The 16,832-nt window shown below is 35.9% G+C and overlaps 1 protein-coding gene across 1 annotated transcript in view; it reads left to right on the top strand.

Moving 5' to 3' along the window:
• LOC113228270 (muscle M-line assembly protein unc-89-like) overlaps positions 1-16,832 on the top strand; it is a 67,703-nt gene that overhangs the window by 37,311 nt on the left and 13,560 nt on the right. The window contains exon 2 of the mRNA XM_026461536.1: positions 13,363-13,605. Coding sequence (XP_026317321.1) covers positions 13,433-13,605 — 173 coding nt within the window. The 5' untranslated portion in view covers positions 13,363-13,432. The remainder of the gene's footprint in view (positions 1-13,362; positions 13,606-16,832) is intronic.

Here is a 16,832-nt window from a genome sequence, read left to right as displayed (position 1 = left end):
TACAAACGGGGTTTTGAGTAATCTAACTGAACATGATGTAGCAGCAGATGGAGCTTGGTCTTTGCAGTCCCAAAATCGAAACTACCTTAGCTCGAATTTAAGTTTTTCCCGTATTAATACGGTGCATTTTGCTTGCGTCGAGCGGCAGGACACCGGCTTTATTTCAAAATTAATTTACAAATTTTACAAACGAAATTAAAGCCATTTAAAAAATGTATATCGTATACTATACGTGTCCTATTTAATTCAGTTGATACAAAGAATTATAAAGGTATGTGTAAAGTACTTATTGAATACAGCGGTTTTCTTGTAAAATTTCGAAGTAAGTTTGTGTTTTTTTCTATCGAGAAAATTTTTAGCAATCGTGTTTTCACACCGTATACTAATTCTCAATTTTACTACTTATATATTTTTTTTACAAACCAAAGCCATTTGAGACTCTTACTCTTACGACTATTAAATGATGCATTGATGTGGTGATTGAAGACAGAAGTTATTCGGTACAAATTAAACGACCGATGAAAAATATTATATTTTACACCTTCCATTCAACATCATTATTATCATCGTAACTTACATTCGTAACGGAAAGCAAGAGTTTCACAATGTTTCTATCTCAAAGGAAGCTTTATCCAATTATTATATTAGATCAGCATCTATCTTCAGCGGAAAACACCTCTGCACCGGGTACGTCATATGGTGACGAGTTCGCGTTATCCAACCGAAGAAGCTTGCATCGGCCCACGCGCATTCCACCCGCCCGCCTCGGCCACTGGCCAACGTTTTCATAGTTTAGTTACGATTTCGAAAACGACCCGACGCGTCCCGCCGCCGGCGACAACTGTCCGGTTTCTCTAACGAATCCAGTTTCGGATAACCTTCGACAAGTTCTCGAACCACTTAATTTTGATTTCAGTGTTTGTGTCCTGACTTAAGTGCATCGTGACCCAATTGGATTTTTATTATTAGATTTCTCTAGGTATGACATTTTCTCACTTGCTTTCGCGTTTTAATTTTATGAAGAAAAAAAACGTCCAGCTGAGAACAATCTAGTTTTTCTTTACTGGTGGCCTGAGAATGTATTATCAAAGCAAATTCCCAAGCTTTGAAGTTTAGCAAGCAGCAAAATTCATCCTTGAAACTTAGAGTTATTAAAATACTAGCAGAATCGTAACTCCCGGAAATATAAATGGTGAAACATAATTCAAAATCTGAAATAACAATTTTAACAGCGGAAGTCTACGCCGAAAACCGTTTTAATAAAACTCGAAATCGAATGTTAGGTAATCGACGGAAGTAAGGTGCAAGTTATAAAAGTTTTGCGTTGAAACGATTTTCAGAGGCCTTTAGCTATACAGAAATAGCTCGAGACGTTTCGTTTACACTGAAGATTTTACCGCTGACACCCACACTGTTACACTTCACCTTGGTGCTGGTGTAGATGGCGCTGACCGTTGCCAGTGAGTCACTTACGATGATTCGAAGAGCTCTTGAGCGCCAAGATCTTTCAGTGTCGATAGATAATATTATCTGATGGACGTGTTTCAGCGAAACGTGATGAATGATGCCGTAACATCCTGTTTGTATTATTCCAATATATTTCTGGTGAATTACTGACGAACAAGTCGTGCGCTCGGTGGTAAGCGACACCCCAGTCCATAGCAGTTGTAGTACCACTCAGAGCTTTAAGTCGCAAAGATCCGAAGGGCATTGCCACAGCGTCCGTCGACCTGAGACGTACCTATGTTGACAAGTCCCATGTCCCGTAACTTCACCAACACCCTTACCTTTCAATACCGAAACTCAATAATGCTTACCTTACTACTTGACTGCAGACTTAGGTAAAGATTGCAGTTACTTCTTAGGACGAACTATTTCACCAGAAGCTCTACTGCTACTAAATAGCTAAATATTATAGCGATATTTTGCATTGGTTTAGGTTTATTTAAAAAAAAAACGACAATAGGTAAGACAATAAATAAAAGTAAAAAGTATGTTTTACAAAAATATAGAGTATCTACATAAGCAATAAATATAATGAATACCTACTAGACAACATGACATACGTTGATCTGATCCGACAGTTACTAAAGCACTTGTGTTATGGAAATCGGAACCAACGACGGCACCACAAACACCCAGATCCGAGACAATATAGAAAAGTTAATTTTCTATATTGACCCGGTCGGGGTTTGCACCCGGGACCTCAGAGATGGCGACAGACACCATGAAAACCGGTGTGTAAGCCACTCGATCACAATGGATGTCGTTGTATTTAAAGATCATATTCAAGAATTCGTTCTAAAAGTTACTGATTTCACGTCTGTTTAGAAATAACGAAATTATTTGTAGATTTATCTCACAACATACAAAAACTTCGCAAAACAACATACAAAAACATCCATGTCCAAATATTAGTGTTTTGTACTAAAATATTTACTTGTGTAGACAACTAAAACATTTACAAGCATGAGGAATTCTAGAGTTTTCGAATGTGAAAAGTGAAATGGAAACGTATTTTATTATATTTATTTTAGTTGGAAATGGAACTACATACATAAAAATTATCTAGGGATCAATCACGTTTTTGCTAATTACTGAAAATCAGGTCTTTTACTAAATTTTCGAGTGTTGATTTTTTTGTAAAAAAAATAACAACCTTCCACCACACCACCGCACGTCATTTTCCCGTCGGGATTGACAGAGACCCACAGTCTTCTACTTGTCACGACCCTGATTTACATCTCACATTAGGACATTTTTCTTTACGAGACGTCTTCAATTTCTACCCTCCTTGTCATAACTTACGCATTAGCATTTTGTTAACTTTTACAGCAATAAAACTGAAACTAAAATAAGAAATAAAAAACCCGCTTACATGGGATTGTAGATATTTTGCTGATTACAAATATGTTAATAACTCAGTTTCGCTAAAAATGTCGATTACTGCCGGGTCGAAGGAATTTTTTCTAAATCTTCGATCTTGGTATTAATCATTATAATAGCAAAAGAGTGTGAAATTACCACAAAAAATAATTGAATATCAATTCAATACAAATTTAATTACAGTTAATAGAGACATCTCTAGCCAGGGCTGGTAGCTGTAAAGTTACTAAACTAGAAGACGAAATACTTTCATAGATTTCTTATAGCAGGCGCTACGGCTAAAAAGTCATTGGAAACCAAATACAAAGATCTGACAACAAGCACATAGAAGAATTCGTCAGGTCCGCTGATTAGTTCCGTGGTTTAGTTGGCATAGGGGCTGGCACGATTTACTAGAAGACATTGGTTCGAACCGGCCGGATCGAAGGAATTTTTTCAAGTGTTCGATCATTATACCAAACTAGTCGAGTAATTTCACAAAAAATAATTGAATATCAATTCAATACAAAGAAGGATGGCGACATCCCGTGTATTTTGTGACCCAGTGTTTTTGATGACGTGCATTAAGGAGACTTATCAATACTTGTGATTCATTATCGAAGCATCAAAAAAGCTAATTGAGTACAGCCTGTAGAAGCTGGGATTATAAAGTTGATATAGGTTATGTTCATAACATTGTACTTTATTTCGCTTCAGATGTTTGTCCATAGTAGCAGAAAACAACAAATTTTCAGTCTGTTCCCAGAAATAATAAAGAACTTCCCGACTGTTCCCAAATTTGACAAACTGGGCCAAATTTAATATAACTTAACATGTTCTGCAGCAATGAAAATGAATAAAAATTAAATCTGCCCAAATGGCAGAAATCTGTCACAAATGTTCACACTGTTCTCAATATCAATGTGACATTGACATTAGCAAGAGATCTCGTGTCGTAAAACGTTCCTGTGCAACTTTTATTCTTTTTTTCCATCCTTTAAGCTTTAATTATCTCTCATTTAAGTATCGTCTAAATATTTTTGTCACATTGTGTTTTATTTTTAACTTTATACCATTACTGTTTAATTGATTATTTCATTAGGTATTTTATAGCTTTAATGTTTTATGAGTGTACTATAAAATAACCAATACTTTAGGTAGGTAAACATTCAATCCTGCTTAAAATGAAACGTACGTACAAGAACGTTACCTAATCTATGGTCGAACTGAATCAATTGCGTTGTGTTCTTGCATCTATGGTTTACATACATTATTATTCCCGACTTCTAAAAATACACAAAAATATATTGATAACTAAAACGCAAAATTATACTAGCAAAATCCATGAACGGCTCTTCGTCGTTGTTGGGGCAGCTTTCGCCATCCTTCTTTAATGTCGATTACGTTACTTATTATTATACTACTTAACGTGGTTTGCCTTGGTGGTCCTTCCTATACGAATTCGTACAATTTTTAATATTAAAATGCACCACCGTAATCTTGCTAAATAATGTGCCAGACAACTGACACCAATTAACTGGTCTCAATTTAGGGAATTCCCTGTACTATGAGAACCTCACCAACGGAATACTTTGAGGCTCTATCGAGATCAGAACCAATTTATAAAAATGCGGTTCGAAAATACTCCCATTAATAGTCAAAAGCACAACAAACTTAACGCTTTGGACCTTGGACCGACTTTATTGTAAGCATTATAGAGTTGTATTTAAATATCAGTGCAGTAGAGCTCCTTATAGAAGAGTTCGTCCAGGGAAGTAATGCCACCCTGCCTATTTCTGCCGCCAAGCAGTTATGTGAGCATTATTGCGTTCCAGATTGGAAGGGTAAGAGTGCTAATGTTAATCACAGGCACATGGGACTTGTCGACTTGTGTCTCAGGGTGACGGGCGCAGTGGTAGTGCCCATAAGATCTTTGCGATTTAAAACCTGAGTGGCACTGCAACTGTTAGGGACCGGCGTGTTGCTTACCACCGGGCGCACAACGTCCCGTACTTGGCAATATATAAAAAAACAAGTATAAAACTTGACGTGCAAAATTTATAACTTATTACGACTACGATCAATAATTAAAGATATTTTTATTGCTTTTTTACCATTATTATTATCTCAGTGGTTTGGGCACTAATTCGCTGTCTACCGTGACTATACAGAATAAACTTATATTACAAGTTATAAATAGTAAGTACTGTTGTACTAAATCCGTCACTCTTCTATATTCTTTTTATTAAAAAATTAAGTGCACATTTAACCTTCATGTCATCTGATGGAAAGTGACGATAAGGTCGACGATGGACCACGCATGCACACCTAACTAATGCTCATTCATTTTGGCTTTGAAATGGCTCGTCGTTCAGGGAACAAGTCTTCAGGCAGGAATTTCAACTCCTTAGCCGTTCGCCATATAAATGTGGAAGGGAATCCCTTCGTGCAAATCCTTTTAATATCTGAATGAACTCCACCCTACGTTTAGTCCCCTGATGATGCTGATGTGATGATGTCATCATGGTTGCATTGCCTTTTACGTCGGAAACGTGTTACAAAATATCGAAGGCATAGAGCTGTGACGTATTACGAATATTCGGTAAAAAGTCGTTTATTTCATTTGATAATAATCATACATTTTTTATTAAAAAAAAAACCCCTCGTAATTTCGTGAAATTAAATCTATTTGCACAAGTTTTAATGAAATTGGTTACCGGCATGTGCGCAAAACCGGATTCATTCCCTAGTTTGCTACCCATAGAGGTGGAATATTTCCTTCAAATTCAAACGGGACCAATGCTGAGGTACCTTCTTTCCAACAAAAAAAATAAAATCATCAAAATTGGTTCACAAATATAACATACAAAAAATGCAGTCAATTGAGAACCTCCTTTTTTTTGAAGGCGGATAAAAAGAGTAATCAAACGGCATATGAATAGTTCACAGGATGCGTAAATAAACAGTTACAAAATCAAATAAATAACTCGCACCATATTGATGTAATAAGCTCTTTATCACATGAAAGTGATAAAAATAATAAGAACAACATGAAACAAACTATACACATGTGACATTTTATAACTCTCCTATTTAAGCATAAGAAAGTTATCGACTGATTTCATTCATAGAATTTTTAAACCTCTCTCTAGAAAAGTAGTCATTTTACAGATGTGACCTTATTACACAAGGGTTGCATTATGTTATTTGAATGAAATTTTATAATTAATCTAATATGTTAAAGATAGTTGCCGTAAGCCTAAGAAGAAGAGCTATTTAATATTGTCATCTTTGTCATCAACGTCAACTCATTGTTCATCTTTGTCATCATCGTACGTCTCATTGCTAGACAAAGGTTCTAAGAACAGGATTTAGGCTATAGTCCGCCATGATGACCCAATGCAGGTTACACTTCACGTTCTCCAAATGTTGAAAAACCTTCTTTTTTATTTCTTTTTTATCATACCAAGTAACGAGACGTGTAAGTCGTGCATCTGGTGGTAAACGACACGCCTGTCCATACCAGTTGTGTGTCACTTAGAGCTTTAAATCACAACGATCTGAGAGGAACTGACACTGCGCCTGAGACTTAAGTAATGCTCACATGACTGCTTGGCGGCAGAAATAGGTAAGGTGGCAGTACTTCTCTGGACGAACTCCTTCTCAGGAGCTCTACTGCTATTAGAGAGTTGTGAACCTTCTTCGACTTGAACGTTTCATCACGATGTTTTCGTTTACCACTAAACTTCCGCAAACGTGTCCTATCTTAGAGATTAAAGTCATAGGTCATATGGCCACATGGATTGACAGGCGACTGCTCTGCTACTTAATCTACCATCGCTCTGTCCCTTTAATTACTTTTTAAGAAATCTATTAAATTTTTATTGGAATTGATATTCAATTACTTTTTATGTGACATTACTCCACTAGTTTGTTGTAATTATTAATGCAAATATCGACACCCAGAAAAAATTCCTTCGATCCGGCCGGATTCGAACCGACGTCTTCTAGCATACTGTGACAGAGCTATACCAACTTAGTCACGGAACGAACCACCGGACCTCACGAATTTTTTTGTTTTTGTTGTCCTGTCTCTGTATTTTTTCAACGACTTTTTAGCCGTAACGCCGTCTATAACAAATCTTAAGTATTTCGTCACCCTGTTAGATACCTTTACAGCTACCAGCCCTGGCTAGAGATGTCGCTATTCATTGTATTTAAATTTTTATTGAATTGGTATTAAATTATTTTTCATGTGAAATTACTCCACTAGTTTGTTATAATTATTAATACAAAGATCGAACATTCAGAAAAAATTCCTTCGATCCGATGGTGAATCCGGTGATGAAATACTTAAGATTTCTCATAGACGGCGCTACGGCTAAAAAGTCGTTGAAAAAACCAAATACAAAGACACGACAACAAACACATACAAAAATTCGTGAGGTCCGTTGGTTCGTTTCGTGGCTTAGTTGGTAAAGCGTCTGGCACATTGTAAATCACTGTTCCGTAATTGTAAAACTAATATACTCATAGAAGTAAGTATTTAGATATAGATATAGAAAAACGCTAAAAGAATGTAGAATCATGATAATTGCGTTTATTATGAACCACTGATCACATACACCAGTAGGTCTAGCACGACAGGGCGCGACTGACGCGAGAGCGATATTAAGCGCGAGATACTGCTATTCTCGCATAGAGATCTCGCGCTTCATGTACCTCTCGTGCAAGTCGCGCCTTATCGTGCAAGCTCTACAGAACATTTAATCGAATATATGGATTAGATTGATGTTTAATGTGTGTGGAGCTCGCATGAAAACTCATAAATCGTTATGTTAGAAGAAGTGACAGAAAGCATAATGGGTGCTATCCCTATGAATATCCTACTTCGTTTTCGTGTTCGCCTAACCTCCAACGAAATATGTCGTTGGAGGTTAGGCGAATGAAACACCAACTTCTGATTACTTGCAAAAGTCTGCGCGGTAATATAGACAGCCCAGATTTTGACATTTGAATTTCATGAAGGGCTGTCTCGGTTCTATGCGCATGACAACTATCACTGCAGTAGAAGACAATAGTTATTTGTTATGCAAGGCCGCAAAGTTGTTGTTTGACGCGAGTTCTTGTATTGAAACTTGAGCAAGCGAAGGAAGCTAAGATTGAACCACGAGCGAAACGAGCGGTCCAAAAATAGATTACTGAGCGTAGCGACGGTTTCAAGCCACGAGACACAAAACAACTTTGCTGCCGAGCGAAACACACAACTTTTCACTTCACTATAGCGAGAAAAATGGTAGATGAAAGATAAACAGTTGAACACATTTTTTTTATTATCTTCGGATGCGCTCTGAATTTACACCTCATCAATTTTTATTCTTGCTTGTACTTTTATTTTGTGTGATTAAGTGATTATTGAAATTATTTTACTTCTTCGACGAATTAAAATAATTAAATAAACACAATTAGTTATTATTGTCAATTTAATGTCAACAACAATAACAATAAAATATACCAATGGATTTATATTACATAAATAGGTAAAGTCGAACGTGTCATTATCTTTTTTTTATCGAAAGTAAAAGTTAGGTGCATGGGTATACCACAATTCATCGTCAAATTCGAATTTCATAAACCTTTTCCACGCTAGCGTGCAAAAAACGCTTTTGCGCGCATGTTTCTAATGAGAAAGAAATCTTTCCGAGCTAGTGAGGAGAAACTGGTGAATTCATCCATATCGAGCTCTCTGTCAGCGCTCAATTCTCTCGTTACCAGCAACCCTGAATGCGACTTCTTTGTGGACGGATAGTCAGGAATAATGTCAGAATGTTTGCATTATTGTAAAAAGGGATGCTTGAAAGGTAATTAATATTATATCATTCTTTTTAAGTTGTTAATAATGTTTCTTTAATTATTTTTACTGGTTTGTCCGTAATAATAAAAATAAAAATAATATAAATTAATTAACGGTACAAATTTATAGAGCGAATGTGAATATCTCGAGTGTATTCCGTGAAATGATGGCACAAGTTAACTGCATCTCAATTCCGTATCAAGGTTACGGCTTTATATTCGTTAGAATGTTTATTTACTTTGTGAATTCTGGATTAAAATAAACAAATTTGAAGGGCTTTAGTTTCGTTTTTATGCTATTTATAAATTTCATGTAATGTTTCACTGTAAATTAGTATTTATAACTTGTAATTTAAGTTGGTTGTGACGTAGTAACGGTAAATGGGGAATTAGTGCCCATACCACTGACACTATAATAATGTTAAAAGTTGAACAAAAACCTCTTATTTTAGCTACCGATCGTACTCATAATAGAAAGAAGAAAATATATTTAATTAAGTATCACAAAAGAACCACACAAGAAGAAAATAAATGAAACAGAAGAAAAGCGAAAAAAATAAAACATTCAAGCGTATAATTACAAAACAGCATCACAAACAAAGAAAAAGAAAATAAAATTAAAAAAATATATGTTTTTAAACTTAGTACACAAACAAATAATGACAAAACAGAATCACAAACAAAACAAAAATTAAATCAAATTGAAACAGATTATAAATTTTTATTAAATTCAACAAAGATCGAACACTCAGAAAAAATTCCAATCCGGCCGGATCGAAGGAATTTTTTCTGAGTGGTCGATCTGTGTATTAATAATTATAACAAACTAGTGGAGTAATTTCACAAAAGTAATTGAATATCAATTCAATAAAAATTTCATATACACTGAATAGCGATATCTCTCGCCATGGTTGGTAGGTACAAAGGTATCTAATTGGTTGATAAAACTTTCATAGATTTCTCATAGATGGCGCTACGACTAAAAAGTAGACGTGCGCAAAACAGTACCTCGAAAAGTAATGTGATATCACATCACCTTTCCGTAAAAGTAATATTACTCTGTGATATTACTATTACCCACAACATCACACAGTGTAACACACACAACCAAAAAAAAAAAAAACACCGACTAATTGACAACCTCCTCCTTTTTTTGAAGTCGGTTAAAAAAGCGATGCGTTTTAAAACAACCTATAAAACGCATTTCTAGAACATAAACTTGCATTATAAACAAGATCTACTTACATATTACTAGAGAGAATCAAACAAAAATTACGAAATATTACGAACCGTCTGGCAACCCACACTCACCCTGGTTAAATTTTACATTATAAATTGCCACGTAATCAAGCAATGATTAACAAGTTATGCAATTTCATTTTAAATGTCTACTGTTTAATTCGTTTACACCATCTAGTAAGTTGTAAAATAACAAATGCACTCCAAAAATCAGACGTTAATTATAAGTTGTTACATAACCTCACTTTTACTAAATCTCTTATAGCTCTGCTTTCAGTTCAATTCGCAGAATTTTCAGTGATGGTACATCAATACCTACGCAATTAACTGATACTACCTTCATGTTTTTACATCTTGGATTGATTGTATGAAAGCGTATCCATCTCCTTCTAGATTACCAAGAAAGATCGAAATATATTTAACCAAGCACAAGCACTGATTAACAAATTATGCAATTTCATTTTAAATTGTCTACGGTTCCATCCTTTTACACCATTTAGTAAATTATGAAATAATTGGGGTATTAATACAAACATCGTTCTACTGCAATATTCCAAATTAGATGCATTTACATTGCATTTCGCATAATAGTATTAAACAAACATCACTCCGTGATGTTCTAAGCATCACGCGTAATATAAGCATCACGTGTACTGTTTCAGGTAATATCACGCGGGTAATGTTTCGGGTAATGCATCACGCGCGTACTGTTTCCGAGCGATGCATCACGCGGGTAATGTGTAATGCTAACATCACTCCGTGATGCTAACATCACGCGTAATGCTAACATCACGCGTAATGCTAACATCACGCGTAATGAGAACATCACGCGTGATGTTAGCATTACATTGCATCATAGCATCACAGTATTGCATCACGCCGAGTACTGTTTCGCGTAATGAGTGTTAGTAGCGACACCTGGCAGCAGCGCTACGTAACCCTACGGCACGGTTAGCAATGTCCGATCAAGTAGTACGTCGAAAATTTGCTGGGTGGCGCTATTAATATAGATATTTACTATATTTAGTTCATTTTGGGAAACTCCCAGAGCACCCCGACATGGTCTATGTAATGGGTAATGTTATGAGTAATGCATATTTTTCCGAAGTGATGCGTGATATAACAGTACCCTGTCGAGTGATATTACCTTTGTAATATTACTCACATTACTTACACATGTCTACTAAAAAGTCGTTAAAAAACCAAATACAAAATATACGCAATTTAGATTAAAAAAAATTATTTCATGCAGATTATTTACATAAAGGACAACGGCAAACTCCCGTATAAATTTTTGTTGACGTAATTCGTATGTAGATTTATGAAGAATATGTGAAAATATAAAGTTGAAATTCCTGTACAAATTTTGTTTTGGGTTTACTATTCTGAGAAGTCAGGAATGAAAGATATTCCAGTTTGAAGTTTTAGTGGTTATGCGTTACGTAATTGAATAAAATATATTCGGTGTATTATTTATATATCAAAATAAATTACAGAAACCTTAAACACAGTTAATAGACGCTGAATGGTGGCATGGGTTATTTAGGGGTTATTTAAGAAATTACTTTGTATACTGGTATGGTCAAAAGGCATTAAGGTAAGCCATAACAAACAACTGAGTTAATTAATAACATACCACAGTCTATTGCACTGGTAACTCGGACAAATATATTTATTTTTGTGAAACATGACATCTATCTCTGATTTTGGTAACTTTTTTTTCAGTTTTACCATTTTCTCGCGTGGTATTTTGGAGAAGAAATTATCGACTTCATGTTTTGTAGTGAAGTAGTTAATATTTTATTACTTTGCTACAAATCGGTCGAATCAGTTGACATTTGATATTACGTGAACTAAATGTGGACCATATCCATACGTAGATACTGAAATTGGTGTGCTCTTAATAGGTTCTGATCTGGGTATTTATTCGTAGTTCCTAGGAGTGAATTCCGCTTCTCTAATACCTACTCATAGTCAAGGGTATTCCAGTGCCTCTACCACGAGTTTGCTTGGACAGTTGTCGCATGCCACCGCGTAATTACTTGACAATTTTGTACGGTAAATTATATACAAATATTTTACGCGATTGCTAGTGGTACTGTTACTGTAATCTCGTGGTAGAGGCACAAATAATTAGCCCCCTTTACACAGTGTCACTCTATCGTGCGCGGGAAAGCCTGTACGAACAAGCGTGCGCGATTACCTGTTTGAATTTTTTTAAATTTCTACGTTCTTTCGCGCGCGATTGCTCGTGTTCGTTTTTGTTACAACGGAAAGAGCGTCTATGTAAAGGCTAATAGCGCAGGATAGACCGCGTGAAACTGGCGCGTCTTGGAGTGCGTGATTGCGCGCGCGACTGAAGAGCACAATCGTGCGGTCTTTCCCTTTTTCTTCCAACGTCTTCACACGAGCTCTCAATCGCAAACGATTGCTGTATCACGCGCGATAGAGTGTCTGTTTAAAGCCCGCTATTGATGTCCAAAAGAGCCCCGATAAGGTATCTTTACCTGTGGATCGAAACAATTTTAATTACGCTGTATACACATATGTAATTCTGCTTGCTATATAAAATGTGTTTGGTCAATCTCATATTTGTTTGGAGAACTTACGTTGTTCTTTTCATGAGAGATATAGCTTAAAATCATGGTTGCAACTGTTACACTGAATATATACCATAAATGTATAAGTTTCTCTTTCCCAGTTACTACTTGTACTGGTTAGGATGTTTTTTTTTTTGACACCAAGCGACTCAGAGCTTTAAATCGCAAAGATCTGAGGAGCACTGCCATTTCACCCATCACACTACAAAACAACATTACTAAAAAACCATCTAGTAAATTTAATTAAGGCAGTTACAAGTTAATATTTTGACGAGCGTTTTCATGATTTAAGTAAACATTCGAGATATTCAGTAACGAAAAGTCAATTATATAACTTCATTATTACTACGTTATACCTTTTCACTTAAATTTATTTTAAACTTTGTATGATTAAAATGTTTTAATGACATGCGCTTCAGTAGCAGTAGTGCTTCTTGTGAAAGAATTCATCCAGAGAAATACTGCCACCTTACCTATTTCTGCTGCCGAGCTGTAATAAGAGCATTGTTGCGGTCGAGTTTTGAAAGGTACTGATGAAATTACAGACACATGGGACTTGTCAACTTATGTCTCAGGGTGACGGGCGTCGTGGCAGTGCCCCTCGGAACTTTGTGAGTGGCACTACAACGCTAACCATCAGACACACGACTTGTTCGTCCCGTCACTTGGTAACATAAAAAAGTATGGATGCAGTGTTTGACTTTAGTGTTCTTAACAATGCTGTAGCAAAACACCTAACCTTTCTAAGTAGTCAGATGTTCTGTTGTGTTTTACCTCGCACTAACGATATTCTTTTGTGCAACAGGTCGAAGAGCACGCCTCTTCACGTCCCCACAACCAATATTCGACCAATGCCGTGATGACCAGCTAACAAGATGGGGGTGTCAGACGATTTAGCCCCGAGCTTCACGCAGAAGCCTCAGCTCAGGCAGGAGGATGACGGCAACAAGCTCGTCTTCGAATGCCAGCTGCTGGCCTCTCCTAAGCCGGAGATCTGCTGGTACCGCAGCGATGAACTGCTCAAAGAAGATAATAGAACTAAGTTTAAGTAAGTTGCCTTTACTGTTTTATTTGAGTAAATATATATTGAGAAAATATTCCATTATAATATGAATTATATTATTATTATTTCCTTTATTTCGGCCACTAGGATTGGCCTAGTCTCAATTTGGAGGAATGCGATCAATTCATGTTGATCAACAGTTTCAAAGAGTGCAGTCAGGTAATATTGGCCAAAAACGCCAAAGAATCATAATAAATGTCCAAAACGTGCACAAAGAAATGTCATAAAATGTCATTGTCAAAGCGTGAATGCAGGTAAACTATCCATTTTTAATGGAAGTGGAAAAGGAGGAGGTTCTCATTATCTACACTTTCAATTCTTTATTACAAAATATTAACAATAAACAAAAACTAACAATAACACAACAATCTCGCACTACGGAGACAAGAATACATTCAAGTTCGAGAAACGAAGCATGGATGACATCTATGACACGACGGAATAGCGGCAATAAAAAGTTTTTAATCCCGATTGTGTTACCAGTGTCATAAAATTACCTAACGACCTTAAACATAGTCCTTTATTATAATTATTGCACTAAAAGAAAATAAGTAAAAATATTGATAATACCAAATTCACATTTTGCTCATAAGTTTTATCAAATTACAACTTGAAAAGTGTTCTAAACGTTCATTATCATCAAAAATAGGAAATTACAATTTAAATTATGTTTTTTACTAGGTTTTTTGTTTACATTTTGGACATCTAATTATGATTCATACGAATATCGAACACACACAGAACAAAACAGACTACCTATTGCTTCTGGCTTCTGTAAAGGTAACCGTAAAATAAATACAAAGATCTGCAACAAGCACATAGAGAAATTCGTAAGATATGCTGACTGAATGTTGCTATTGTTCAGTTTCTTAATGTACCATCTTTTTATCACATCGATCTTACCCACCCATTTTTGATTTAGTTCGTAGGTACGAAAAAACTCTCGAGACGCTAAATAATTGTATCGTTATATCTTCAAAAATATGCCAGAAGCATTGTACAGTGCTAATTATTGATAATTAAGATATATTCTTTTGTTGACGTGTTCCTGGTGTATAATGAAATCATGACACATTTCCTCCTTTCGTCATCTCATTTGTCACTTCACAACGGCTATTTATAATACTCTCGTAAATCTGTATTTTATATTTTTCAATGCAGAATTTTGATCCAGATATGTCAGTTTTAAAAATATTGCTAACAATCTTCATTTGAGAACATTCTTAATAACGAAAATGTTGGTGTTCTCAACGTATCATGTTCTAAAAACGTTTTGGGCCCTTTACAGATCCCATGGTCACGGCCCATGATCAGTCAGCTGAAAGTTTCATTTCCTAAGTTTAAACTTTTGTCATTCTTGTATTAGTGAAGGATGGCTAACAGCGCACTTCAGCAATCATACCTAAAAACTCGGCCAATAAGTTTCCTTTTGAAATCCCATTGCATCATCTGTCGAAACATTTCTCGGTACAAATTCGAGACTGCCTATCAATTGTCATTCTAAATCTGTTGCATCAATGGCCCGTGTAACGTTAGTGCCTTCATCGGCTATTTGGATCGTATCCACGGAGTGTGGTGTGGATTTGTTGGTATGACAGTTGACAAGGTGAACTATGGAATGCGGTCATTGGTTATTCACTTTATTTTGCTCCAATTGGATTGACTCAATTTTATGTGTAAGATCTTTTTTCAGCTCTGAAAATATATTATAAAGTAATTCTCTCTGTGTTTGTTCAAAGCTAGAAACTTCATTGAGTAGAAGTACTCGCTATCTTTTTTTTAGTAGGGAAGTTCTCCTTGGATATCTCGCCGCGGCGGGGGCATTAGAGGTTAATCTACCGGCTTCTACTTCTAGTTCTACCGGCTAAAACCCCACGGTGGCCTTCTCGGGTGCTCTAGTGGGAGGGATCCAAGATCGACTTTGCGCGACAGAATCCCCTCCCCGAACCTAACCTGTCAGTCAAATTTGACATTTAAGGGGAGCTTTTAAGCTTCATAAAGCTTACGAAAGATGAAATGAATTCCGTTATCAGGAATTTGGCGAGATAGCAAACTATAAATCCACTTGAACTCATATTCTAGCTGTAATAATAAATTACGTTTTTCCTTTTGAAACAATGACAAATGGTAGTAGCATGTGGCGACACCATTTAGGTCAACGTTCCTTTTACCTTGAGGCAGGTTTACGATTTGTTTTCTCTAATACTTCCTTTGATGTACGTTGCCAGCCAAACAGAGTAAGCTGGCACACTTGGCAGCAATTTGCAATCTAACAATATGTCGCTTGGGCAAAATTTTTAATTGTTATAGAAGTAATAGCTTTACATGCGAATAAAACGAGTATTAAAAGTGGAATTCGTACCATTGGTATAATACAGCCACATGTTTGTAATCATACCTCAAAAGTGCTTTTATCACATGAAAGCCATAAAAATATTATGAACAATAACAAACAAATTATGCATGTGTGAAGTTTTATAACTTTTATTTTAACGAGGAAGTGAAACTTTGTTCCCATTTTGTCAGTTTTAAAAATATTGCTAACTATCACAGACATATATCTAGATAGACGCCGCAAGTGTACGTACTTCGCGTGCCCAAAGTAAGTGAAATTCAATTACTTGCCGGTGCTACACTTCAGAACGCGCCCGACCGTTATCGTAGATAAACACCAGTCCAAAACGCGAAAAATGCATAATTGTGCTATTGTAAACTGCAAAAGCACCATAAGTGTGGGTAAATGGGTAAACAGGGACGTTTCCTTCCACGGGTAAGTGATTTTGTAATCAGAAGATGCATAATTTATTTTAAAAACAATTATTTTGGTTTTGTATGAATTTCGTGGAAACAAATATGCAAGCCAGGGCATGCATCATGATTTGTAATACATTGCAGCTTTTACTTGGTGCGATATATTTGTGATACTTTATTAATACGCCATAAATATCGAATGAACGCACTTTTGCATAATGCATTCAGTTTCTGTGGTACGGCCGCTTGTACATTTTTTTGGCCAAACTTAACATTTAGTGATGTATACGTTAGGCAACACTGTTCTCGATTCTGATCGATTTTGAAAACAAAGGAACGAAAATTATTATGACCTTAGCAATATTATAAAAATATTCTATAACTCTTTTGTTATAACGTTTAGTACGTTTCGTTTTTTTTTTCAGTTTTGTAGTATACTATCAGTAGTATCGGTAATTTCA

This window comes from Hyposmocoma kahamanoa, unplaced genomic scaffold (assembly GCF_003589595.1).
Source record: "Hyposmocoma kahamanoa isolate Upper Pololo Valley unplaced genomic scaffold, ASM358959v1 224, whole genome shotgun sequence".
Lineage (NCBI taxonomy): Eukaryota > Metazoa > Arthropoda > Insecta > Lepidoptera > Cosmopterigidae > Hyposmocoma > Hyposmocoma kahamanoa.
The sequence above is the reverse complement of the archived record's forward strand: the minus strand, read 5'-3'. Positions and strand labels throughout refer to the sequence as shown.